This window comes from Bremia lactucae, linkage group LG3 (assembly GCF_004359215.1).
Source record: "Bremia lactucae strain SF5 linkage group LG3, whole genome shotgun sequence".
Lineage (NCBI taxonomy): Eukaryota > Oomycota > Peronosporomycetes > Peronosporales > Peronosporaceae > Bremia > Bremia lactucae.
The window spans coordinates 6,051,271-6,078,391 of NC_090612.1; the positions used below are offsets into that span (position 1 = coordinate 6,051,271).

Sequence of the window (27,121 nt, forward strand, 5' to 3'; positions counted from 1 at the left end):
TAATTTCCTCCAAATATTATCTACCTTTTGGATAATATTAATTAACAATCTTTTATTGTTAATTTCATGTAACGATACACCCCGTTACATGGGCGATGCAGGTTCAATTCTCGGACGGAAATTTCGAGATGCAAGCCTTCGTTGGTAAAAAAAAATAACAGCATTTTCAGCTGCTTTGCTGCATGTATAGCCCCCAGAGCGTTGCCCGGACTCATACAGCTTCAACGACCGGCATTCTAATTTTGTGTTGCATCCAAATTTAATTGAAGTGGCAAAGGAGGTATTTGGTCAACATGATACAAATAATATGATCCATACCGGATTTGAATAAAAATGTTTTTAATTCCGGTATGGCGTATATGAGGCCGAATGCGCTGTCCTTCTCCTCCCAGCAGTCCTGGAACTGCCTGCGATGAGATTTCGATGAAGCTGTAGGATGTTCTCATGCCGGGTTCGAAGATTCTCGAAACCGCAATGAGCGAAAGACAGCTCTCACGAAGAGCGTGATACTTCCGTTCGTACTCCAACATGGAGTACGCACTCTACGAACGGTCTTCCAACCGTTCGATACAGTGAGGCCTGCACTGTCTGCTCCAACGAGCGACGCTTACCGCGCTCGTGATCAAGTCCCTCCTCCAAATCATTGAGGAAGTGATCGAGTTTGTTGATTTTCGACACTACATCTAACATATGGGTCGGGTCTAATTTTCCCTTCTCATCCACAAACATTGGTGGATTCCCACGGTAATCGACATTTCCTAGTGGAACGTATTCAGAACCACCGTGATGTGAAGGAGCAGCGAACGAGTTATCTGGTTCGCTGGTGCGGTTATCCACCTTCGTATGACAGCTGGGAATCTCGTTCCCAGCTGGTTGTTGACGTTGAGGGCCTCGTGTATCAGTATGCATCAGTATGACGAGACCCATCCGATGGATCAGAAGGTTCATTGGAAAACACGCGCCCTTGGCGCTTGTAAATCGATTGCAAAACGTCAATCGCATCGCGCATCTCGATAGAGATGCGAGCCCTTCCTGAGGGCGAAGAAAGGGATTAGACATCCCCTTTTACTCGCTTCGAGTTGTCAACACAACACGGATAGGGATCACACCACGTGAGGCATGGAAGTCCTGTCTCACGTGACAACTGATGCAATTTATACTTGCACCGGTTGGAGTTCGTTTCTCACACTTAACGCGAATCGCGTTAAGTCTTTGAATCCAGGCTTCGCGCCCAATGTCTTTGACATTGCGAATGAACGCGCTCCAGGCTTGCATAAGCGAGACTTTATCTCGCTTATTGTTGCCACTATACCATCGATGCTTGAAAAAAGCATCGAGATATAAATCTTCCTCAGCGCGAAAGTTCTTCGACCTGTGTACTATCATGTCGCATACTAGTCTTTGGCGCCAGATGCCATCAACGATATCCCATTATAAAAAAGACTTTGGAAATTGCGGCAAAAAAAAACGAAAAAACAAATGTAGATTTTAAAGTTACGAGCTTATTTGTATTTGTATCGATATAGGAAGGTAGATTTTGGCCGCCAGATCTATATCTGGCGGCGACCACCTTTCTCGCTGGGATCAAGGCCATGTAGCTTTGTCGCAATAAATATGGGATATCTATTGTGAGGAGCAGTCTCTCAAGACAAGCTATTAATTAGCTGCTCGGGCAAAAGCCACGGCTTCTTCTCAGGGGCAAGACGAGACATTTTAACGTCTACGATCCCCTGAGTGGTACCCACTGAATCTGGGACCACAAGAACTTTTATTACGATGGCTTACGCCATCGTCATCACCACGCACAGAAATATATGCGGGTGACGGCACGGGAGACGGTGCTGGCGATGAGGAATCATCCTCATCGTCGGAACCGAACATGCTGTAGCGAATGCTACCAGCACGTCTACTCGAATGAGCCCCCTCATTCGAAGGCTCATAGTCAGCCGCCTGACGATGATCAGGCGACTGTTATGTTCTCCCCATTGTTCGTCCGACTCGCATTCGTAGTCGACCTCCAAAGAGGGGTCGCATTCACGTGTGTATCACCACGTGCACCCGCAACATTTAGAGTTGGGGGAGATTATGACACTACGGTAGACAGAACGTCTGCCGCAAGAGACAATCATGCGTCGCCCGCGGCTGCATGAACCGCAGCCGAAGGCGCCGCACTATTCGCATATCGCATGGACTTGTTAACCATGCGATAGAATTAATAATAATTCTTCTGACCAATCAACATCGTTTTAATTAATTGGTCGTATAGTGATCACTCTATCCAATCACAGTCATAGTGATTGTCGTTTAAGGGAGGGTGATGTAACGGGGTAAATCGTTACATGAAATTAACACTTAAAGGTTGTTAATTAATATATAATCTAGAAGGTTGATAATTTCGATAGAATATTACTTTACATAGTAATATTCGTAAAGCTTATCCATTGGTAGATATAGACTATTGTATCTACTTTCTCCGCGGTCCAGTCAGCGCTGGACGCGCGCAAAGAGAGAGACAGATAAGACTTTATTACATGTTTGTATTAGTTTATAATTAAGCAAGTATTAAATAGATAGAAATAGAAGAACTTAATGATATTAAATACAGTTTTTAATTGACCCTCTTTAAAGCAAGTGTTTTGAAGAAAGTCTTCCTCTCCTCCACGTACTTCACGTACAAGAGTACGTGAAGTGACGTGAGCCACCACTCAGTACAAGTCAGTAGTGCCCCGTTGCATAGGGAATGCATAGTCCCACCTCAACTAAACTAAGAAATATATACTACCGTAACGTGGAGTCCTGTTGCATGAATATTATTTCTATAAAAATAATAATAAATATAATTTTCTATAAGAGAAAACATTAAGGAGTGTAAAATTATTGTCAGTTAATAATTTGCTTTACATTTCAATATTACAGAACTGACCTAAATTTGAGGTCAGCCTTATCAAAAGTGAGCTATCAAGTTTCTTTAATGGCACAAAGCATGAGCTCTTCCTCGGGTGCGGGCGTGTACTCGTTCCCCTTGCTTAAGCCTCGTGAAATCTTTGCATGTCTTCGCGACATGCGCGTTCCGGTGTCTGAAGATGAAATTCGTGCGTGCGATGTAGGTGCTGTGCGCAAGGTACTCGAAGCGTTTATTGAAAGCATCATGGGCATAACGCGCGAAGATATGGCGCAGATAGCCTTCCCGGGATTGCCAACCCTCACTTATCCAGAACTTCACTCTGAGTCCGTCCCTGAACTTACGTTTTATCGCACAGCCCAGCGACTGCTTGGGGCCAGTGGTGTGGACGATTTCGGACTGCGCGACGTGTTGAATCCAACGCCCAAGCGCGTAAGACGTCAGCTTAGCGCCCTCATCAATTTTGGCAAGTTTCGTGATGAGCGACTCGTCACCTTTAGTAAAATCACGAGCCAAACCGATGAGCTACTGGCTCAAAAGAAGGCACTACAGGAGGAAAATACGGTGCTGAAGCGAGAGCTAGATCAGTTGCTTGAGGAGCAGAAAGCTGAGGAACCTGCGCGACTACAGCTCCAAGATGAGGTCAGTAGTTTAGAGAAAGAGATCAATGTGCTAAATAAGCAGCAAGCTGTGATGCGGGTTGAGACAGATGAGCTAAAAGGCAAGCGTGCAAAGATGGAAGACGACGTGTCGTCTGTTCGCTTTAACAAGGTCGAGGCTGAAGAAACAATTGAGAAGCTTAAAGTATTGATCGTTACGTCCCCTGATCGAGTGAGAAGAGAGTTGAAGGCAATCGGCGCGACGCTTGAAAAGGCAAAGGACGATCTGCATGAGCTGGAGGAGAAGCACGCAGCGGTGATTGAATTTATTGAAATTTATGAGCGAGCTGAAAAAGAACTTGCTAGGACGTTCACGCTGCTGCACGAGATTGAAAAGGAGATGCAGACTTGTAAAGAGGTAAAGCATCAGGTCAAGAGCACATCGAAGCGCATTCACGAGCTTCAATTTCGCACGGCTGAGACGATAACGCGTCGACAGCGCTTGGAGAAACTTTTGGAACTCAAGACCCGAGAGCTTTCGCGGCACATTGAAGAAGCACGCGCAAAGGATGTTATTGCTTCGAAAGTGCTGGAAAGTGCTCGCAACGAGCTAGCCAAATTGCAACTAGTGCATAATGAGGTTCGTCAGCGCATTACACTGAATACCGAAGCGAGTCGCAAGATTGAACTTCAGATAATGGAGGAGGAATCCCAGTATCAAAAGGAGCTAAAGGATTTAGAGCAGGTACGTCTCGTCATTAAACGCTGTAAACTTCTTTGGTCTGACTAGTTAGCTTATTTGGCTTGTTGTACATTCAGATGTATACTCGTCTCCATCAAGCCGCGAAGTATTATAATGAACAGGTGATCAGTGCGATCCGAACAAGCTAAAGACTTCTTATACTCGTAGTAGCCGTATATTTGTGTGCCAACGCGTCAAATTACAGACGCTAAAATATGTTTTGCAATTTGTCATAATGTTTAAAAAAAGCATTAAAACAATAATTTTAACATTCACGGTACGTAATGCTTGGCATCTCTCGGACAATACTAAACAATTCGGCTTAAAAAACATGTCAGCTAAACAAACTCCTGTTTGGTCCATATTATTTGTATCAGCGCTAACAAATGCCTGCTTTGCCGCTTCTATTAAATTTGGATGCAACGTAAAACTGGAATGCTGGTCGTTGAAGCAGTATGGGTCCGGCAAACGCTCGGTGGGCCGTCCATGCAGCAAAGCAGCTGAAAAGGTGGCGCCTCTATCACAAACGAAAGTCTACATCTCGAACTTCCCGTCCGGAAATTGAATCCGGGTCACCTGCGTAGCAAGCAGGTATTCTAATCACTATACTAACAAAAAGCTTTCACAACAGCAAAAGCTTTCCATTTTTACGGGGCTCACCGCTACCTACGACATAATAAGTCTGGAGCACACGTCACAGCGTCAAACAACACTTGTCCTGCCCTCACGCTGTCTTGGACATCATAGAACAATCTCATTTTACTAAATCCAGTCGCCACGACTCCTACACCTTCTGCAGCTTCATCGAGATCTATATCGATGACAGAAAGTTCCAAAACTGGTCGAAGGAGAAAGACAGCGCATTTGTCCTAACCATCAGGCTTAACGAAACATTTCAGCTTTAAATCCGGTTTGGTCATTTGTTCTAACCATCAGGATTAACAAAATCATTTCAGCTAAAATTCTGTTTGGTCCATTTAACAGTCTAACCTCCGATAAATGATCCTCCAAAAAACAATATCCTCCGCTAATCAATACCTTTTGATCTGCTTAGTCGTTCCTGTAGCCTTTACCGATATCATCTGGAAAAGGTCTATATCTCTTCCAAACCAACCATCTCGGATTGTCTGGCGCATTTTTTTGAGCGCGAATTTTGCGTTGTAGATCATGCAAGACCTTCAGTGTTGCTCTTTAATTTTCGTTCTCGACGTTGAGCATTTGTCCGACAACGCTCACAGCATTCAGCTGCGCTGAAATTGGCAAATTGTTTTCGTCTGACTCGTCGTGATCGTCGAATACCTCGAGATTTGTTTTGCCTATGTTGTTTAACAGCGATTCTACCAGTTCGGTGTCTGTCAGCTCAACGTGCGCTTCCTGCGCTTCCTCGATTAGATTGAGAAGGTTTGCGACGGACATGAAATTGCGAATACGAAAGGCGTCGATCGCATTTTAAAGTTCATTTTCGATTGCTTCTACATCTGTGTTGAGGTCCGCTTCAGTACGCGCTTGAATTTGATTGTCGAAGAGTCCAGTGTGTATAAAGCAAATAGCGATGACCGATTCTAGCAGCTCTTCTCACGCAGCTTTGCTCCAGCGCATTGCCGTAAGCTGATCAGCTTTGCAAATATTGATTGCGCCTTGTACGTCCCGATTGAGCGCGTCCTGCAGCTGATAGCGGTGATAGCGATGTTTAAAAGCTGCGACTATTCCAGCATCCATAGGCTGAATCTTTAAAGCTGCTTTTAGCGGGAGCGGGATCAGGTCAATAATAGAGATTTTAATTCTGCAAGGATGTGCGAAGGCGCATAATCGTACAGAAGTGCAACTTGTCAATTCTTTGCTTTTATTTGTTCACAAATCGCTTTAGCCACTGTTGAAAGAGTTTGCTTGTCATCCAAGCTTATTTCTTCCAACCCTTGAACCTAAACCGTTCTTGAGAGATCTGCTTAGTGGTAGAATCAAACAGATCTGCGTACTCGTCACAGAGGACGAATATGTGACCGATATTCGGTCAGCAGTAATTGTTGCAGAGAGACCGAATGGGCTCTCAGCAGCTCATCGATGGACGAAAGTGTCCTCGATGCGAAAACTCAGATTGAGAGATCTACTGATCAATCCTGAGAGTCACTTGAGCAAATCCTATATACAAGAATTTGATTGAATTCAGGGTTGTATTCCCTGAAACAATTCTATGCGAGTTGCCTTAGGATAAAGGCACTCGACATGAGATCGAGCTCAAACCGAGATCGAAGTTACTGTGTCATGAAGCAGTGGCCACTACCTCGTAAACAAGTACTTGCGATCGATAAAGAATTTATCGATCGATTTAAAGCGAACCATGTAAGGGAGTCAGCCTCCCCACATAGCTCTTCAACCTTCTGTGTGTGAAAGGCCACAAAAGGGTGGCGGATATTGCACGCATTCAATAAACTGAATGCTGCAACGGTACCGGCTCAAACGCCGATACCTAGAAAAGACGTAATCATTGATGGTATGTCTAAGAGTACCATCTTTTCGTCTATGGATCTGATGAAGGGATTTTATCCGATACATATGCGTGAACGGGACATCCCGTACACAGCAGTGAGCACACCCAGTGGGGTGCTCTGGGAATGGCTAGTGATGCCTCAGGGGCATAGTAGCGCCCCTGCAACAGTAAACAGATGCGTAACGGATCTGTTGAGACCAGTGCAAGAATTCGCACCGTTATCTCGGCGATGTATTCGTCCACTGCCGGGCTATGGATTGAAAGACGGCCGTGGAAGTTCTTAAACTCACGTTCGTCAGGTTTTTACACTTATGCGAAAGCATAAGTTGTACGCAAATCTCAAGAAGTGTATATTCGCTGCAAGCGAAACACCACTTCTTGGCTGCATCGTCGTTAAGCACGGCGTGCGCCCTGATCCCGAAAAGATCAAGGAAATGACCGACTGGCCAGTTCCAGTCGATGTCAAGGGATTTAAAAATTTCCTTGGGTTAGCGACTTTCTTGCACAAGTACTCACGCAATGATGCCGAGATGACAGTTCATCTCTCTCGTCTCTTGATAAAAGACGAGAAATGACTATGGAACGCTGATTGTCAGCGTTCGTTTGAAGGAATCAAGCAAAGCTTGATGCAATCGCCCATCTTGGCGATTGCAGATCAAGACAGACCATTCCATGTGGTCTGTGACGCCAGCGATATCGCAATCGGCTATGCGTTAATGCGATACGATACGGACGGCGCGCAGCGCGTCGTCTGGTACCATTCGCGTCAGCTGCAGCCAGCTGAACGCAATTACCCGGTGCATGACAAGGAACTCCTTGCCATGAAATATGCACTGGCTAAGGTTAGGGTCTATCTCCATGAAGATAGACCGTTCATCGTATATACGGACCATGCGTCTTTACGCACGGCCGTAAATAGCCCACACCACTCGCAAATAATGGTGAAGTGGCTATCCTTCTTTGCGGAGTATAACTACTCCGTCGAATATAAACCTGGACGACTTAATCTCGTCGCTGATGCGTTATTACGCCGACCCGATTTCGAGTCAGCAGTGCACTCCAACAGTGAATATAATCCTACTGTTGCAACACTCACTACGAGTGTTCCGTCGTCAACCTTAGTTAATGACATAAAAAAGCCTACAAAGAGGATAAGGAGCTTCTATGTTTGATGGATCATCTGATGAATACATCCGATAAATCTTATAAAGATTTACCGGCTTAATGTCAATCGTCATCCGATCGATACAAAACACGTAACGGCTTATTGTATTACACAGCCGTTGCCGGCGACACTCCACGTATCGTCGTCCCAACTCACAATGATTTGCGCTTGCGCGTCATGTATGAGTGTCACGATGCACCAACAAGTGGGCATCGTGGACGTGAGAAACCTTATCTCACAGTAAGTCGCGACTTTTACTGGCCACGCCACTATGAGCTCGTCCGCAAGTACATACCTGCTTGCGAAGTTTGTCATCGAATGAAGCCTTGTGCTTCACCCCGTGCTCCGTTCTGCCTGTTCCGATAGAGTGTTGGCAGTCCGTATCTATGGACTTCGTCATCGAATTCCCCGAAGACACCCACAAAAATAATAATATTCTTGTTTTTGTTGACCGTTTTAGCAAGATGGTACATCTTGGTGCCGTCCTAAAGTCGATCACATCCAAAGGCTGTGCTTGTGTCTTTGTTGACACGCTATTTCGACTCCATGGATTACCTTCCGAACTGGTCTTAAATAGAGTCTCTAGATCAACGGCGGAGGTTTTTCAAATTTTGTTTAAATCACTAAAAGGCAGTTCAAAATGTCAACTTTTAACAATCCTGAAACAGATCGTCCGACGGAGCGGGCAAACCGTAGTCTCGAAGAGATACTTCGCGGAAACGTCCATTCTTCTTAGATTTGAGGCGAGTTCTTGCCGATGGTAGAATTTGCCATAAACAATACAGTGCATCCTTCTACAAAGCATACACCGTTTTTTGTGAACGGTTTAAGCCATCCTCTCATACACACCTTGTATAGGAGTATCTCTTATATTAGGGGAGGACTCGCACGAGCAAAGAACCTTCTAGCTCTTGCTCATCACGCATTAGCCCTAAGGTCAATATGAAAGATACCAATGTTGATCTAATCAACGGTAATGTGGCCAAACTCAGCAATTCCAATAATGTTATTGCTGGCCTTGATAACGATGCTAAAAGACTCAGGAACAAAACCAAAAACATTTTCTAGAACAATAATGCTCTCAGTAAAGAGGAGAATGACATCTCCGCCGTGCAATCTATCGCACTGAAGACAAAAACAAAACCTGTCAGCAGGAGAATTTCTGCAAAGTAGAGAAACTGTGGTTCGTTTCGTACAAAATTTTCATCGCTCATGCGGTGGATCGACAGAAATGGCCCTCAGGCAGGAGCTTAAACGCTCATTCATTTAAAGTTCACGATCTAGTCCTACTGGATACGGAAACCTTCCAAAACATGTAGTGACGAATGTGGGCAGTAAATTACTGCTCAAGTATATCGGTCCGTGTGTCCTTTCATTCGCAAGTTGTTCGACCGCAACTTGCGCATCGTTCTGCAACTGTTCGAGGGAAATACCGTCAACCGTCGTCGCGTTTCAGCGACGACAGAATTGTTCCATGTCCTCCCGTAAATAATGGACGACACGATCTAAGTCACGTGTTTGGCGAACGAGACGACCCGATTTTTACTTCCTCTCCACATTCATTGACGGATTCGAGTGGTGAAAAGCGTTTCCTTGTTGAACGCCTCCTAAACCACCGCTAGGTGAAAAGGGTTCGAGCGAATTACTTCGTTCGTTGGCAGGGGTATCCACCTCGCATGGTCGTTGAGAACCTTGTTTCCAATTGAAGATGGACGTTCCGAGTCTCGTCGCACAGTACGACAAGACTAATTTTCCTAGACAGAGGGTCCATCAGAAAACGAGCGCTTCCCGCGCTCGTAAGTTTTCAATCTTTTGCGCATCTCACAAGAAATGATCGCCCTTCAATGTGGTTTTTCAAGGGACAATGCCTCCTTGAGGCATGACCTGCGCCTTTAAATCAGCATGGCATCACTCCCCCACGAGAGGCAAGGTATTCATGCCTCTTTAAACAATCGGTGCGGCTTCAAGCGTGCACCGCTTACGGTTTTTTTATCGAACCGGTCACGGAGAATAAACCGGGTTTTCATGCCAGACCTCGCGGCCGGTGCTACGATCACTCTGTACGAATGCTTCCCAAGCTTGGAACGAAGGAGTGACATCCTTTGCCCGCTTACATGTGTACCGTCGATGCTGGAAACGGTATCAATGAAGAATTCCGTTTTGTCGTCACTAGACTTGTGAAGTCTGGATGAGTCAAAAATGAAAGTTGATATCGATCAATGGTCCTACCAGACCAACGAGTTAAGTTGCTCTTAAAGAGGACCAACCGCGGCATAGTTGTAAAGCATGAAGTTGGTGTAGAAGACGCGCTGCTCGAGCAATTATTGGCACATGCTGAGAAGATCATTTTTTTCAATCACGGCATCTTGAATTGACTAAGGATTCACACCAATTGCATTGTGTTTACGCCAGACTGGTCTAATGAAGCTTTTTTGTGAATCAAGTGCATCAGGTCCTTAATACAATTGTTCAAAGTCAACCGAACAGTTCTAGGTAAACGCCTGCGTTCCTCTTTTTCTTGAAGGCTTTTTTTAACCTTATCCGGTCATTTGTAACTAGGCACCTTTGCTAGTAATAATAACAGTACTAGTCAACCTACTGATTACAGTGAAGGTGCGGTTCCTCGAAACTTCACGTACAAAAAGGTACAGAGAAAGGTTTCTTATAAAGCTAAGGTAAATTAGCTTAAGGTCTAGTTTAAGGCGTAAGAATAGAGAAAAAGTAAAACTGTATTAATGTATGTGGTTTTGTTCGCAAGCTTCTTCTGAATTTATTATATATGTAACTTACTATGTATGGCGCCTCCTATGCATGCAAAGCATACCTCAACAGGTTATAAGTTCGATTAAAGGGCGAGTAGCACAGCGATCGATGCAGGCTTTGATTCCTTAGCTTCTGCTGATCTCAAGGAATTCAGCGGCTGTGAAATATTTCAAGGACAAGGACGGCCTCGACTTGAAAAATATATACGGGACATCCCGTACACAGCAGTGAGCACTCCCAGTGGGATGCTCTAGGAATGGCTAGTAATACCACAGGGGCTTAGTAAGGGCCCCCCCCAACATTCAACATATGCGTACTGAATCTGTTAAGACCCGTGCATGAATTCGCACAAAGTTATTTCGACGATGTTTTCGTTCATAGCTGGGCTATGGACGGAAATACGGACGTGAGAGTCATAAAATTGCGCACCCCACAATCGTGTCTTGTAATGATTGGCGCGTTTGATTAAAACTTGAATCAACACCAATCAATAGAATTAATGTCTTATTGCCTCGATATTACCAAATTTTTTAATTTAGGAACTAATCAAAAAAGATATTTATTAGTACTTTTTATCGTATTTCTGTTCATGGAACATAATATTACTTATTCCTCTTTTAGAAAATAATACTTATTTAACGATACAACTCGTTACATCGTTGCTTCGCCTTATATTGAGCAGCAAGCTCCTGTCGAAGATTACACGCTTCGGAGTTTGCGTCAAATAAATTATCTAAATGTCTATTGAATTATTATTATTATCAATTAATTTAAATTTCATTTATTTTTCAATAATAATTGATGATATAATGGGACAAGTTTTTTTTTATTATTCCAACCTAGGCGCATTAATTGTTCATAACGGTGTCTTCGTAGTATTTTAGAGAAAGAATGTATTATATCGTAAAAACCAGCTTAACGAAAGAGGTAAAAAAAACTTTCCCTACGATATAGTCGGCATTTGTATGGAATGTACGTCAAAACAAGTAGTATTGATTATAACGCAAACAGCATGCAAATCGAATTCTGGAGACTAGATTCTTCCATTGCCAATCTCAACGAAAATGACGAGCTTTTTTTCACAGTGCTTCGTGCTACCATCATCCATGCACTGTACTTTGTGCAATTCTTGATTCTCTATCCCAACAATTTCCTCTAGCTTCGAACCACATGAAACGCGATAGACATCCATTGTTGCCAAATTGTGTTCTCGCACAAATGCTGCATATGTTTCTTCCCTTATAAAATATTCTTTCTGCAATCCCCTCGTCACTACCAAATGCAGTTTGGATTCAGCCGGTACACGCGACAGAATCTTTCTTATTGTCTCGAGCGACAGAGGCTGCTCCTCGTCGTTGCATTCGCCAGATATCAGCCCGGAATCAATACGAAAGTCGATCGTTTCACTGTTGGCAGTTTGGACGAAATTGTCCAACTTTAATTCGTCATTAAGCAGCCAAGCTGGCCATTTTACGTTTGGAGGAGACAAGAATGGAACGACCCAATTCCCGCGTGTCTCAAATCCTACAGGAAAATCTATCTTCACATCTTGTGACTTAACGCCCAATTCGTACAAAAGCCGACCCAAAAATGTCGGGAATGCCACCCCACCAAGTCCGGCAACATGACTCGCCAACACGACAGCCGCGAACACGAACACTTCGAAACGCTGCTTCTCGTCCATAGGCTCGTTGGTATCATGCAAATACATTGTTGTAGTCGGCACTGACAAAAAGACCTCACGCAAGGAAAGGTCAAACGGACGATATGACATACCGCCCGTCAGAGTCAAGTAAAGAAGGACGTCATTCGACGGGTGAGGAAACACACTACGACATTTCCAGCTTCTTCTGTCTTCAAAATCGAATTCGGCTTCGTCGGCTTTGTAAGAATTGCCATTTGCCTTCAGAAACAGCCTAAATGTCCTCTTTTCATCTAAGCAAGCATAATGACTGTCAATCAAATTCAATTTACCGTCTTCAACACGACAACTCGAGCAGAGCAACAAGCATAGCTGACCAATTTCAAACTCGTGATGTCGTCTTTGCTTCCTCCGGGCCAATAGTGGTGCCAAATGTCCAACCAGTGCATTTAAGTAATTTGCTGTATTATTGCCGACATTCCACGGATTTTCCCGTATATACTGGATAGCAATCTCAGCGAAGAGCGGTCGACTATTCGCGACAATGTTTTGGAAAACCGTTGGTAGTATTTGAACATCACTGCCAATTACGGTGCGAGGTAAAAGTGGGTGCACTATGCACCACAGATAATCCGCAGGACATCGCGATCCAGAGGAAACCGAAGTCAAACCTCGTGCCGTACCACTCGTGGAGCTGACTACCACAACAAGACCAAACGATCGAAATACGTTTAGCATGAGACGAAGGCGACGTCTATTATCGTAAGCCCAACGATCGTTTGATGCGGCTTTTCGATCAATTTCACGCGGAAAATCATCTAGAAAAAAGATAAAGGGCTTTTTTCCATTCGTAACACGATCTTTGAGTGCCTGATTGACATCGTTACGAGTCCAAACAGCTGTTTCCAATTCATTTTTTTCGAGCAGTGCAGCATAGATAAAGCCATAAAGAGATAAATAATTTTCACCTTGCAATAACATAATGCTGCCCGTATTTGGCCCATTCGTCATTTCAAAGTCTTTTTTCAGGCAATTTTCGAAAACGCGGCTACGTGATGCATACGCTGCACTAATGTCTTGTCCTTTATCATCGACATTGTCACACATTATGTGATAAATATCAAATTGTCCAGTGGCGTCCAAGTTGAATGCCATTTGCGTCTTTCCCATACCAGACGAGCTTTCCAAAACGACAAATGGTGTAACCTCATCTTTGCTCTCGAGAATTGAGCGGATTGCTTTCGAAAGTGACTCGACTTGTTGTTGACTAGCAAGTGTCTTGGAAAGAGTCTCATACCTTTCCACAGTTTTCGCGGTTTTGCTGTTCCGCGAAATAGAGAGAATTTGTCGTGGGACCACTACCAGCACGTGAATTTGCCTTGGCTGCGGCGCGGGCATTTGGTTTTCGTTTAGATAACGCTGGATAGACCGAGTTGACATCAATGGCTTGCAATCAAGCATACTTTCGATGTCATCATCCACATTTCCCTTTATAAGTTGCTGTGCACTCGGCTCGCTATCTGACAGCCACGCGTTCCCCTTTCTCGCCAAGTACAGCTCGAGTTCGGCAGCATCGCATTTTATTTTGTTTGAGTTTTTAATTTTGATAGCGTCATTCAAGGCCACCACTGACTTCGTTTCGTCAATGGTCACAGGGAATACGCTTCTCTCTCCGACTATGGCACATAAGAGCTTCATTATACGTGTTTTGTCTTTCTGGGAACTCTAAACGCCGCAGATTATCCCTTGAGGTTGTAAACAGCATAGATTGAAAAGTGAAATTAATGATTTAAGCTTTAACTGAGAAATTCCGTAGAACTTTCCACTTCTTCCAGTTCGACAGGAGACGCAGTGCAACAGTTGAATTATATCACTCTTCGAACTAATGTCTCGTTGCGTCAATATTTCCAAATTTGATAACATTGGATGAATCAAGTCAACTAATTAATAAAGATAATTATTTGTACATTTTATCTTATTTCTTCTTATATAAAATAAGAATATTTTTTCCTCTTACAGGAAATAATACTAAATATTACTGGTTACTTTAAGTTAAAATTAACGCCGCCAATCGCCTGTAACGAGGTGTATCTTTACGTGAAATTAACACTTAAAAGGTTGTTAATGAATATATTAATTAACAAAAGGTAGAGTTGGAGAATTTTACTTTACATAGTAATTTTCGAACAGCTTATCCATTGCAAGATATTTGCCATTATATCTACTTGCTCCGCGGTCCCCCGTCAGCACTGGACGCACACAAAAAGAGATACAGAAAAGACTTTATTACATGTTATGTATTAGTTTATAATTAAGTTGGTATTAAGTAGATAGAAACAGAAGCACTGTATTATATTAAATACAGTTTACTTATAACTCTCTTTAGAGAAAGTGTTCTAAAGAGAGTCTTCCTCTGCACGTATTAGTGTGCGTGAAGCGACGTGAGGCACCACTCGCGCTGTGCGTCTAGCAACAGGCGCATCGATAACAGTAACGAAACGCGTAGTGAAATTTAACTACACGTTAACAGATTTACAGTATGATGAAATCATCATCGTACTGGATTTGGATGACAAATTTGATGTCATCCTAGGTTTGCCTTGGCTCAGAAAATATGAGCCAAGGATCAACTGGCAGCATCGATCCGTAAAGATGCCTGCCACTTGTTAATGAGATGACCATCTAATGAACATTTTGGAGCGTTCACAAGCGTGTGGATGTGCTACGAGGGAGAGCGATGGCCTTACTTAAGCTACGGTCGTTAGTACAACTGCACAAGATCACAGTGTGATTACTAATCACCCTGTGGAGTCAGCTGCCGGCGGCTGTGCGAATACACATGCAGCGCCGAAGGTCCACCACTCAAATAAGTCGAGTGGATTGAGACATGAATGTGCGTCTAGCGAGCAACATTCAAGGAATATACCGGTTGTTCAAAAGGGGCAACACGATGATCCTAGGTCAAGTAGAGAGTCGACGGTAGAGGACCCGACTGTGATAGCGCAATCACAGTCGGTAAGACGTTGAAGGAATAAGTCCCCACATACTTTAGAAAAAAAAAACTTGAATAATTAATGCTGAATTGACTAGAATTCAGCATTCCGAGGGATTGATCCCTCGACAGCCTATTGACAAATACCAGGAAGAAACCGAGACGTTGAATGTCTTGGTTAATAACGGATCAAGAAAAGGCGCTTATACTCTTGATCTGTATGCGCCTCCGATGTTAACTTCGGAGATAACTCAATTAAAACCCTAAAAACCAAGCAGTTCTTGAGAGATCTGCATAGTGGTAGAATCAAGAGGATCTGCGTTTTCGTCAAAGAGGACGAATGCGTAACCGATATTCGGATAGCGAAAAAGTTTGTAGAGAACAAACGGGTTTTCAGCAGCTAATTGATCGACGAAAGTGTTCTCGATGTGAACACTCGGATTGAGAGATATACTTCTCCATCCTCTGAGTAACTTTAGACAAATTCTTTATACAAAGATTTGATTGAATTCAAAGATGTATTCCCCAAAGCAGTTCCGTGCGAGTAGCCTAAGGCTAAAGGCATCCGACATGAGATCGAGCTCAAACCGGGCTCGAGATATTGTGTCATGAAGCAGTGGCCACTGACACGGCGTGCGTCCTAATTACGAAAAGATCAGGGCAAATACCGACTGGCCAGTTCCATTCGATGTCAAGGGACTTAGAAAGTTCCTTTGATTAGCGGCGTACTTGCACAAGTACTCACGCAATTCTGCCGAGATGACAGTTCATCTCTCTCGTCTCTTGATAAAAGACGAGAAATGACTATGGAACGCTGATTGTCAGCGTTCGTTTGAAGGAATCAAGCAAAGCTTGATGCAATCGCCCATCTTGGCGATTGCAGATCAAGACAGACCATTCCATGTGGTCTGTGACGCCAGCGATATCGCAATCGGCTATGCGTTAATGCGATACGATACGGACGGCGCGCAGCGCGTCGTCTGGTACCATTCGCGTCAGCTGCAGCCAGCTGAACGCAATTACCCGGTGCATGACAAGGAACTCCTTGCCATGAAATATGCACTGGCTAAGGTTAGGGTCTATCTCCATGAAGATAGACCGTTCATCGTATATACGGACCATGCGTCTTTACGCACGGCCGTAAATAGCCCACACCACTCGCAAATAATGGTGAAGTGGCTATCCTTCTTTGCGGAGTATAACTACTCCGTCGAATATAAACCTGGACGACTTAATCTCGTCGCTGATGCGTTATTACGCCGACCCGATTTCGAGTCAGCAGTGCACTCCAACAGTGAATATAATCCTACTGTTGCAACACTCACTACGAGTGTTCCGTCGTCAACCTTAGTTAATGACATAAAAAAGCCTACAAAGAGGATAAGGAGCTTCTATGTTTGATGGATCATCTGATGAATACATCCGATAAATCTTATAAAGATTTACCGGCTTAATGTCAATCGTCATCCGATCGATACAAAACACGTAACGGCTTATTGTATTACACAGCCGTTGCCGGCGACACTCCACGTATCGTCGTCCCAACTCACAATGATTTGCGCTTGCGCGTCATGTATGAGTGTCACGATGCACCAACAAGTGGGCATCGTGGACGTGAGAAACCTTATCTCACAGTAAGTCGCGACTTTTACTGGCTCTGCCAGTATCAATTCGTGCGCAAGCACATTTGTGCTTGCGAGGTATTTCAACGGGTGAAGCCTAGCCCTTCATCCATTGCACTTCCCTAACCTCTACCACTTCCGGCAGAAATTTGACAGTCTGAATCAATGGACTTCGTCTTCGGATTTCCCGAAGACGATCACAGAAAAAATGGAATCCTTGTTTTTGTAGACAGTTTTAGCAAGATGGTACATCTTGTTGCAATACCAGAGTCGATCACGACTCCGGGCTGTGCCCGTGTCTTTATCGACACGGTATTCAAACCCCACGGTTTACCCCGCGAACTGGTCTCCGATAGAGATCCACGGTTTACGGCGGAGTTTTGGCAATCCGTGTTCCGATCTCTCCATGTCAACTTCTGATCATCCAGAGACAGATGATCAGACGAATGGCGTATGTCGCGTCCTCGAAGAGATACTTCGAGGTTACGTCCAACCGTATCCGAATTGGAACGAGTTTTTATCGATGGTCGAATTCGCTATCAATAATTCGGTGTATGCGTTGTAGACGCATACACCATTCTTCGTGAATAGCTTACGCCATCCACGCGTACCCACCCAATTAGAGAGATCTTCTAGTTTAAGGGGGGGGAGTCGCACGAGCAAAGCCAATTCTGGCTCATGCTCATAACGCGTCGAAGTTACCAACGACGCGAATGACGTCGATGGCGAAGCGATCGACATCGAAGATGAGAAAGATCTCATGGCAGTGCACACAAAGCGTACTGAGAAAGACAAAACAAATGAGTCAGCAGAGGAATCTCTGCTTGCTCGAGAATCAGTAATCCGTTTCGTACAGGATTCCGTTTGTACCGCAGTGGACTGTCAGAAACGGAACGCAGACAAACATGGAAGAGTAGTTAATCTTTCATTTAAAATTAATGACCTAGTACTACTCTCTACGGTAAACTTATTTAAGCGTGTAGTCACTAATGTGGGTAGCAGTAAACTACTACCCAAGTTCATTAAGCCTTTCCGTGTATCGCATCACAGAGGCAATGCGTACACAATATAATTGCCACGAAGGATGCGAACGCATCCTACAATTTACGTTGGTCGGTTCCGTTCGTACCATCAGTACGCGGTTTCTTCGAGGACGGATCTGACCCCCCTTTTCAAGAATCCCTATAAAAATTCTTCTGGCCACGAATATTTTAGGGATTCTTGAGAAGGGTGGTCAGATTCTCATGTTCAATCTGGATGTTCTCATGCCGGGTCCGAAGATCCTCGAAACTGCAATGAGCGGAAGATAGCTTATCACGAAGAGCGTGATACTTCCGTTCGTACTCCAACATGGAGTACACACTCTACGAACGGTCTTCCAACCGTTCGATATAGTGAGCCTGCACCGTCTGCTGCAACGAGCGACGCTTACCGCGCTCGTGATCAATTCCCTCCTCCGAATCATTGAGGATGTGATCGAGTTTGTCGATTTCGACACTACATCTAACATATGTGTCGGATCTAATTTTCCCTTCTTGTCCACAACCATTCGTGACAACCAATGCAGTTTAAATCTTGCGCCGGTTGGAGTTCATTTTTCGAACTTAACGCGAATCGCGTTAAGTCTTTGAATCCAGGCTTCGCGTCCATTGTCTTTGACATTGCGAATGAACGCGCTCCAGGCTTGCATGAGCGAGACTTTATCTCGCTTGTCGTTGCCACTATACCATCGATGCTTAAAAAAGCATCGAGATAAAAATCTTTCTCAGCGCGAAAGTCGTTGCGCTGGGATTAAGGCCACGTAACTTTGACGCAATAAATATGGGATATTTATTGTGAGGAGTAGTCTCTCCAGACAAGCTATTAATAAGCTGTTTGGGCAAAAGCCACGGCTTCTTCTCAGGGGCAAGACGAGATATTTTAACGTCTACGATCCCCTGAGTGGTACCCACTGAAGCAGGGGTACCACAAGAACTTTTATTACGATGGCTTACGCCATCGTCATCACCACGCACAGAAATACGTGGGAGTGACGGCACGAAAGACGGTGCTGGCGATGAGGAATCATCCTCATCGTCGGAACCGAACATGCTGTAGCGAATGCTACCATCACGTCTACCGGAATGAGCCCCCTCATTCGAAGGCTCATCGTTAGCCGCCTGACGATGATCAGGCGACTGTTCATTTCTCCCCGAGTCGGTTATTTCGTCCAACTCGCATTCGTAGTCGACCTCCAAAGATACAAGTCAACGAGCTCGGTGCAATCATCCATCGTAGTAATGATGCAAACGCAGGCCTAGGCATAAATCTATGGATTTGTGCAGTTAGTTTTGTCCGTCCTATCAAGGTTTTGGTCACACTTAGTGATTCAATTACTTTTTCTTACAACGCTTAACCTTTTAGGCTATCTTATGCAAAGCGTCTGGCATAGGCAAAGAAAAGTTAAGATGCACAAATGTCATTTTACAGTTATCTACAGCTATGCTAAGTATAATCTGTCACAACGTGCAAACTTTCCCGTTTTCGCGGGGCGCACGAGCTCTTAAGATACATTACGCTTGAAAGCACACATCACAGCGTCAAACGACACTTGTCTCCCCCTCACGCTGTCCCGGAATATATAGACCAATCGCAATCCACTTAATCCAGTAGGCACGACTCCTACACCTTCAGATTCAACATGAGAATCTGACCACCCTTTTCAAGAATCCCTAAAATATTCGTCGCCAGGAGAATTTTTTACGGATTCTTGAAAAGGGTGGTCAGATCCGTCCTCGGAAGAAACCGCGTACTGATGGTACGTACGGAACCGACCAACGTAAATTGTAGGATGCGTTCGCATCCTTCGTGGCAATTATATTGTGTACGCGTTGCCTCTGCGATGCAGTACACGGAAAGGCTCAATGAACTTGGGTAGTAGTTTACTGCTACCCACATTAGTGACTACACGCTTAAATAAGTTTACCGTAGAGAGTAGTACTAGGTCATTAATTTTAAATGAAAGATTAATTGCTCTTCCATGTTTGTCTGCGTTCCGTTTCTGACAGTCCACTGCGGTACAAATGGAATCCTGTACGAAACAGATTACTGATTCTCGAGCAAGCAGAAATTCCTCTGCTGACTCAATTGCTTTGTCTTTTTCAGTGCGGTTTGTGCGCACTGCCATGAGATCTTTCTCATCTTCGATGTCAATTGCTTCGACATCGACGTCATTCGCGTCGTTGGTAACTTCGACGCGTTATGAGCATGAGCCAGAAATGGCTTTGCTCGTGCAAGTCCCTCCCCTCCTTAAACTAGAATGACTCCCAGGATTGAGTAGTATATCTATCAATCCGAGTTTTCACATCGAGAAAACTTTCGTCCGTCGATGAGCTGCTGAGAACGTGTTCGTTCTCTGCAAAAATTACCGCTGACCAAAAATCGGTTACGTATTCGTCCTCTTTGACGAGTACGCAGATCTGCTTGATTCTACCACTACGCATATCTCTCAGGAACCGCTTGGGTTCTACGGTTGGTATTGAGTTATCTCCGAAGTAAACTTCGGAGGGGCATACAGACATACAGATCAAGAGTATAAGCGCCTACTCTTGATCCGTCATCAACCAAGACATTCAATGTCTCGGTTTCTTCCTGTGATTTAACCACAGACTGCCGAGGGATCAATCCCTCGGAAGTCTAGTCACTTCAGCATTAACTATTTGAGGAGAGTTTTCCTCAATTACGTGAGGAATTATTCCCTCAACGTCTTCCGACTTGATTGCGCTATCACAGTTGGGTCCTCTACGGTCGACTCTCTACTCGACCTAGGATCATCGTATTGTCCATTTTGGAGAACCGGTATCTTCCTTGAATGTCGCCCGCTAGGCGTACATTCATGTCTCAATCCACTCGACTTATACGAGTGGTGGACCTTCGGCGCTGCCTCTGCATTCGCACAGCCGCCGGAAGCTGACTCCACCGGGTGTATTAGTAATCACACTGTGATCTCGTGCAGTCGTACTAACGCCCGTACCACAAGTGAGGCCATCGCACTCACCCGTAGCACATCCACACGCTTGTGGGCATCTCCAAGACGTTCATCAGATGGCCATCTGATGAACAAGTGGTAGGCATCTTTACGGAGCGATGCTGCCAGCTGATTCTTGGCTCATATTTTCTGAGTCAAGGTAATCCTAGGATGACATCAAATCTGTCATCAAATACAGTACGATGAAATCATCATCGTACTGTAAATCGTTTAACGTGTAGTGAAATTTCGCTATGTGTTTCATTACTGTTATCGATGCGCCTGTCGCTAGAGGCACCGTCATCCTCGTTGGAGGGATGTCGCGCTCAAAATATTTGAGCCTACGAACGTCTAGCGACTGGCGACGAATAAAGTTATTCGACGCTACGCAGCCCACTAGGGCTCTGAGTGACAAATCATTTGTCACTTTTAACAGCACGGTGATGAGGGATACCTCATCGCCAGGTGCAGAGACACATAATGATTGTGTGTCTGGGGCAACTTTAGTCAAAAGATTTGCAAATTCTCTCGAGATTGCTGGATCAATAGGGCGTTGCGCTCCTACTGACCCCGACCGTTGCTTTTTTGGCATTCGGTCCATAATTACGTTCAGTACCTCTCGGTACTGGGCGTGGGGCACTTTACTCATGAGCGAAGTGTCCTAACGTTTGACAGCGATTGCATTTCAGCAAGCGCTTATTGTTCGAAAAGCGAGGTTTCTCGCTTTCAACATAAGAGAGGTCCATAGGTTCTAAACGTCCAAGCTCGTGTCGTCTTGGAGGACGATATGATGACGAACTAGCTTGAGCCTGTGTTAAGCTATAGTCCTCCTGTTCCGCAACGGATATTGCTTCTTCAAGCTTATCGAGTTCCAAGCGGAACAGGTGGGTCTTTACCGGACCATCCGTAAGACCTTGCATGAACACCGTAATCAACGTGTGTTTATGAACTGGGTTGATTGTAATACAACACACTAAGAGTCGTACATGCTGGACATAAGCGTGAACATCACGCTTGCCTTGCTTGAGTTTCAGAAGCTCTGATCGAGCTCTGAACTCAGCCCTAGGCGACTCAAACATCTGTTTGAGCCGGGCTTTAAAAGCCTCTAGCGACCCAAAGACATATGGGTCACGCAACATAAGGCCTAGTGCCCAAGTTTTGGCACGACCTGCCAAATTTGACTGAGCACATTGCCTTATGGCATCGTCCAACTCGACAAACCAGCTTAAGAGGGAGTCTTCTTCGACTCCCCTATACTTAGAGATGTCTACCTTATAGGTTTCGGGACGACGCGTGTGCGCAATCCCAGGTACAGGGGTCTGTACCTGTTGTAACCTCAACAGTTATGCCTGTTAGGAGCCTTGCTGATTTAGCAAGGCTACCTTCTCTTTCGCCTCATCAAGTTCATGTTGCATGAACATGGCGATGGCTGAATGGAAGGCATCTCTGTCCAAACCGGACAGCATGGCCAGGATGGCATCGTTCCCTACGGTCAAACTCATTCGTTCGACCGCACTCTTTTCTATGTCACTTAGAAATAAGTAGCTATCTTTGCCTGCAAATTTTAAAGCGCGGACATCATCATCGTGGTGACTTAGACGTTTTGACTCAAGCCAGCCAGTTTAAGCTTCTCGTTTCTCATTTTACCGAGAAGACTTCATTGTCCTCATTGACATGATGCTTGGCATACTTCCTCCTCAGTCATTGCACTGTGTAAGAAATCCGTCGACGTCCGGTTTGCATTCTCTGCAAGATTTTGTTGACAGCGACATTAGATTGTTCAACGAATTTTTGCTCATTCCCCCATATTCTAGCCAACTTTAACTTTACATCACCGCCTTGATGCGTCCACATGCCACATCCCAGTGCTCGTCTTCATCAGCCATATCGTAGAACACCATATTTACATTTTTAAATACGTGTGTTTAGACCTTCTGATTGAGTGCAACATTATCCTAGAACCAGCTTCCGTCCGCAACGTAGTTTTTGGGGCCGACGTTCATTATCTTTGTTATGCAGTTCCTTCCTTCCTACTACATGTATTCGTTATAGCTTCCCACATTGTACAAAATCAACATACCCCTGGTGCTTCACATCCTATTTACATTGCTAATTTTGTGTTGCATACCAAATTTAATAGAAGCGGCAAAGAAGGCATTCGGCCAACGCTGATACATATAATATGGGCCATACCAGATTTAAATAAAAACGTTTTAAATTTAATTCTGGTACGCCCATACTGAGGTCAAACGCGCTGTCCTTCTCCTTCCAGCAGTCCCGGAATTGTCTGTCTGTGATGAAGATCTTGATGAAGGTGTAGAAGGTGTAGGAGTCGTGCCTATGAATTGCGATTGGCCTATGATGTCTGAGAAAGCGTGGGGTCAAGACAAGCTGGCGTTTGACACGGTCGTGTGTGCCTTCAGGTGTCTTATGTTATGGATAGCATGCGAGCCTGTTGTATATAAGATTCTTTGGGTTCAAGTGTTTGACAATACTTTGCAACAAACCTGTAACCTGAAGGGTGATTTCCTGTCATGTTCCATAGGAGGCTACAATGCCGGTCATTAAAGCTCATGAGTCCGGTCAACGCTCGGCGAACCATACATGCAGCAAAGGAGCTGAAAAGATTGCACTTATTACCAACCGGAGGCCATATCTTGAACTTCCCGTCCTGAGATTTATTTCGGGTCAGGACGTTTAACTAACCACTACACTAACGAGAATGATTACTGATAAAAACAAAGCTTGCGCTCAGTTTATAGGCGAATAATTTCACGATGCCTTTCACAGCTGACTGTCAGCGAGTTCGTTTTAATTCATTCATTATAGTAGTTAAAGTCTACGTCCCCATATAACGAAATGTGTCTGTTCCACCGTGTCATCTGTTACGAAAAAGTTGCTGTTTTTTTAAATTCACGTCTTTGTAGTAAGATCCGATCACAGAGTTTTATGCAGCTTATAGCTATTACATTTGAAAGGGCTAGGAGGTGTAGAATAAGTGGGATACTCTGCCGTCCGTGAAATCCACTACTCTCGATGTTGCTTTACTTATACAATCGAAGAACACCTAGCTGGTTGCGCGGCCGCCCAATTCTACATTTAATCTTGGATATTGAAGTCGGATTTTTGAAATGATTGAGTTACGAAGTATCGGCATTTGGTCAGAAATAGGCGCTGCTGAATGATGAGAAAATGGCTGACTATTTTTTTCGCTTAGTGCGTCACACTTCAAAAAAACCTAAAATTATCGATCCTCGCGCCGAAGGTTTAAGGCTTCAATTAAACGAGTCTTTTAAAAATAACTCAGCAGTTTTGTCGAGCATGGATACACCTTAGGAAGGCTTATTACTCTCACCGATCGCAACGCAAGCCTTAGAAAGACACTAGACACTTAAGATCAAAAGGGAAACTGAACTATTTAATGTTTAAAAATATAAAACGTGACACTCATTACATTTGAAATAGATTTCGGCCACCAGATCTTTATCTGGTGGCAGCCACTCGTACTACTTATAATAAATGGGATCTTAATAATATTACCTATATTAAATAGGAAAATGTGTTATTTTAACCCATTATGTGAATAGTACCAAATTAACGATTTACCAGCCCCGTTACAGTTGTTGACGGTAAACCCTAAACGACATCATGGAGGTTCTACGTTCGAACTGCAAAATATGTAGGTGTGTCGATTGGCAGATTCTGAGATTTAATTGCCTTTATTGACCATTACTCAGCTCTGACACCCTGACACACTGACAGTTATATTGCACTCATTTTGAACCGATCCATAGTCTAATTGTACAGACACACCGGGCTTCGAAGAATGCATCATATTCAAGTATATTATATATATTGACGGGAAGGGGATTTGAACTCACGCGATGAGAATAGCAACATCGAATTTAACCACTGAGCCAATTTTCACAGAGATTGGCACGAAAATTAATTAAATTTAGTAGTCGCGCAAAGGATTCCTTGACAATCTTAACATCGTCATTGAACGACATTCGTGCTAGCTAAAGTGTTGCTTAAATCTTTAATAAGGCTGATCTTGGAGCTCAAAGATGTTGCGACTGTAAGCATGAAATTAGCGTAGATACCAACAGTAGCGACACTCCTTTGACACACGAGTCTAAGCACACGCGTCCTTCGCATTGTACGAGTTGCTGCTTATACTGTCGTTTATTTTCGATTTTATAGTCCGACATGCGAACATGTGACAGCTTACTTCAGGCGAAATGCGTCACGAGCTTTAAAACAGCAGGCTTAAAATACTGCAAGTCCACTGCCAATCTTTTGTCGTTAAGGCGATGAGCCTCATTGTCGGTCGGGAAGCTTGTGATGTACTAGCGGGAAATAGGACGAGTTTACGTCGTGATGGTAAGAGTTTTGGCCTATTCGAATTGAAAATTCCTATCAACACTCGCTCAGAGTCTTAACACAAGTGTGATGTTATGTCTTGGGCTTCTATCTGCAGCAGCATCTGTAATAGCGGTGTGAAAATAAGACAAATCTTATATCAAAAATACCATCGACATTAGTGCGTGATTTACTACAACGCAATTGCATGGTGCAGTCACAGTTTTCAAGAATTAAAGGTTCTTTATATTCCAACGTTTCCACCCCGGCGATCCTCAGCAAAATATTCAAGAGTTTTTGACAGCTTTCAAAAATGCAGCCATTTTATTAAGGTCCTTCACCCCAGGAGATTTACTCACTTCCACGCCGGTACTGACATCAACACCAATAGGTAGACCCGCGGAGATAGCCATCTGCACATTATTAGGAGTCAGACCACCAGCCATGAGGCACGGTACCCGTGCGTGGGCGAATGTGGCTGCAATTTTCCAGTCAAATGTAACGCCGGTGCCACCTTGCTGGCCTTTCACGGTCGTATCAAGCAGAACATAGTTGGCAAGGCCTTCTTGAATCTCCTGTAGATAGGCAGTCCGTTCGCTTAGCGCTGTATCGGGCACATGCAATGTGCGAATAGTAGGGAAGTGAATATCCTTGCAAATTTCGAAGCCCTCGTCGCCGTGTAGCTGTACCAAATCCAGCCCAATGTCGTCTGCAGCAGCATTCATTTCGGCAGCAGTGTTATTTGCAAACACTCCGACTAGGAGAGGAGCCCGCGAACAAGCCTCATGGAGGGCGAGGGCGTTTCTAAAGAACCAATCGTTCCGGCCAACGAGGTGAGTTTTTAAAATGTCAGCAAGAATTGGACCCGAGCGTTCCCCGTACTTTCGCACTGCCTTGGCAATAGCCTTGGCTTCTTCCATCTGAACACAGCGAGGCGAGCTTGACACCATGACGATGCCTATCATATTGGCGCCGCTGCGCAAAGCCGCAAGAGCGTACTCAACTTTGGTTATGCCGCATACTTTAGAAAGCGGAGGAGGTAAACAAAAATCACCTGACTCAATTCGACACGTGTCCTTCTGCAGGAGGTCTTCTACCGTCTTGACAATATTGTTGCTCTTCATCAAAAACTCGCCGATTAAAATACCACGAGCCCCACACATCTCGTACTTGACAACGTCTGCGTGCGACCGGATGCCACTGAGAGCAAAAAGAGTAATTCCGTCCCGTCCAAGAGAGAGCCCCCGTTCACGAATAGCATCTGCGACACGTGCTGTTGTGTCCATGTCCACCTTAAATGAGCGAAGATCGCGGTTGTTGACGCCAATAAGCCGAGCCTTTGCAGCTAGAGCGTTGTCCAGCTCCTGGACGCTATTCACCTCAACCAGAGCGCACATACCAAGATTGTGGGTTGCCTGTTGACTCAAAACAAGATCGTGAAACCCTGCTATTATATCAAGCCAATTTTGCTACCAACATTAATGAGCTCGACAAGGTGATCCTGAGACAGCAACGACACAATGAGCAGGACGCAGTCGGCTCCATAGACACGAGCTTCCAATAGCTGGTACACGTCAATAATAAAATCCTTACGCAGTATAGCAGGGCGCTGGTGCATGCCTTCAACCACGTCCCTGGCTGTCATCAGGTCGTCTAACGAGCCTTTGAACCATTTCGGCTCAGTCAACACGGAAATCATACTGGCGCCCACATCGGCATACGCTTGTACCTGCTCGCGCAAGTTAAGCTCCATAGCAATGTTTCCCTTGCTAGGGCTTGCGCGCTTGAACTCAGCAGCCAGTGCGACATTCAAACGGCCTTCTTCCTGCCAAAATTAA

At 44.5% G+C, this 27,121-nt stretch overlaps 3 protein-coding genes across 3 annotated transcripts; 1 reads left to right on the forward strand and 2 right to left on the reverse strand.

The window, feature by feature from the left end:
• Positions 1-2,971: 2,971 nt before the first annotated feature.
• CCR75_009532 (uncharacterized protein) lies at positions 2,972-4,581 on the forward strand (the record flags this gene model as incomplete). The annotated part of the gene is made up of 2 exons (XM_067967571.1): positions 2,972-4,246; positions 4,321-4,581. The coding sequence occupies 2 exons, from the start codon at positions 2,972-2,974 to the stop codon at positions 4,390-4,392; spliced, it is 1,347 nt and encodes a 448-aa protein (XP_067817233.1). The 3' UTR covers positions 4,393-4,581.
• Positions 4,582-11,692: 7,111 nt separating this feature from the next.
• On the reverse strand, positions 11,693-13,999 carry CCR75_009531 (uncharacterized protein; the record flags this gene model as incomplete). Its single annotated transcript, XM_067967570.1, has 1 exon — positions 11,693-13,999. The coding sequence occupies one exon, from the start codon at positions 13,997-13,999 to the stop codon at positions 11,693-11,695; it is 2,307 nt and encodes a 768-aa protein (XP_067817232.1).
• Positions 14,000-25,570: 11,571 nt separating this feature from the next.
• On the reverse strand, positions 25,571-27,121 carry CCR75_009530 (uncharacterized protein; the record flags this gene model as incomplete). The annotated part of the gene is made up of 3 exons (XM_067967569.1): positions 26,761-27,121; positions 26,114-26,698; positions 25,571-25,933 (listed from the first exon to the last, which is right to left on the reverse strand). The coding sequence occupies exons 1-3, from the start codon at positions 27,034-27,036 to the stop codon at positions 25,571-25,573; spliced, it is 1,224 nt and encodes a 407-aa protein (XP_067817231.1). The 5' UTR covers positions 27,037-27,121.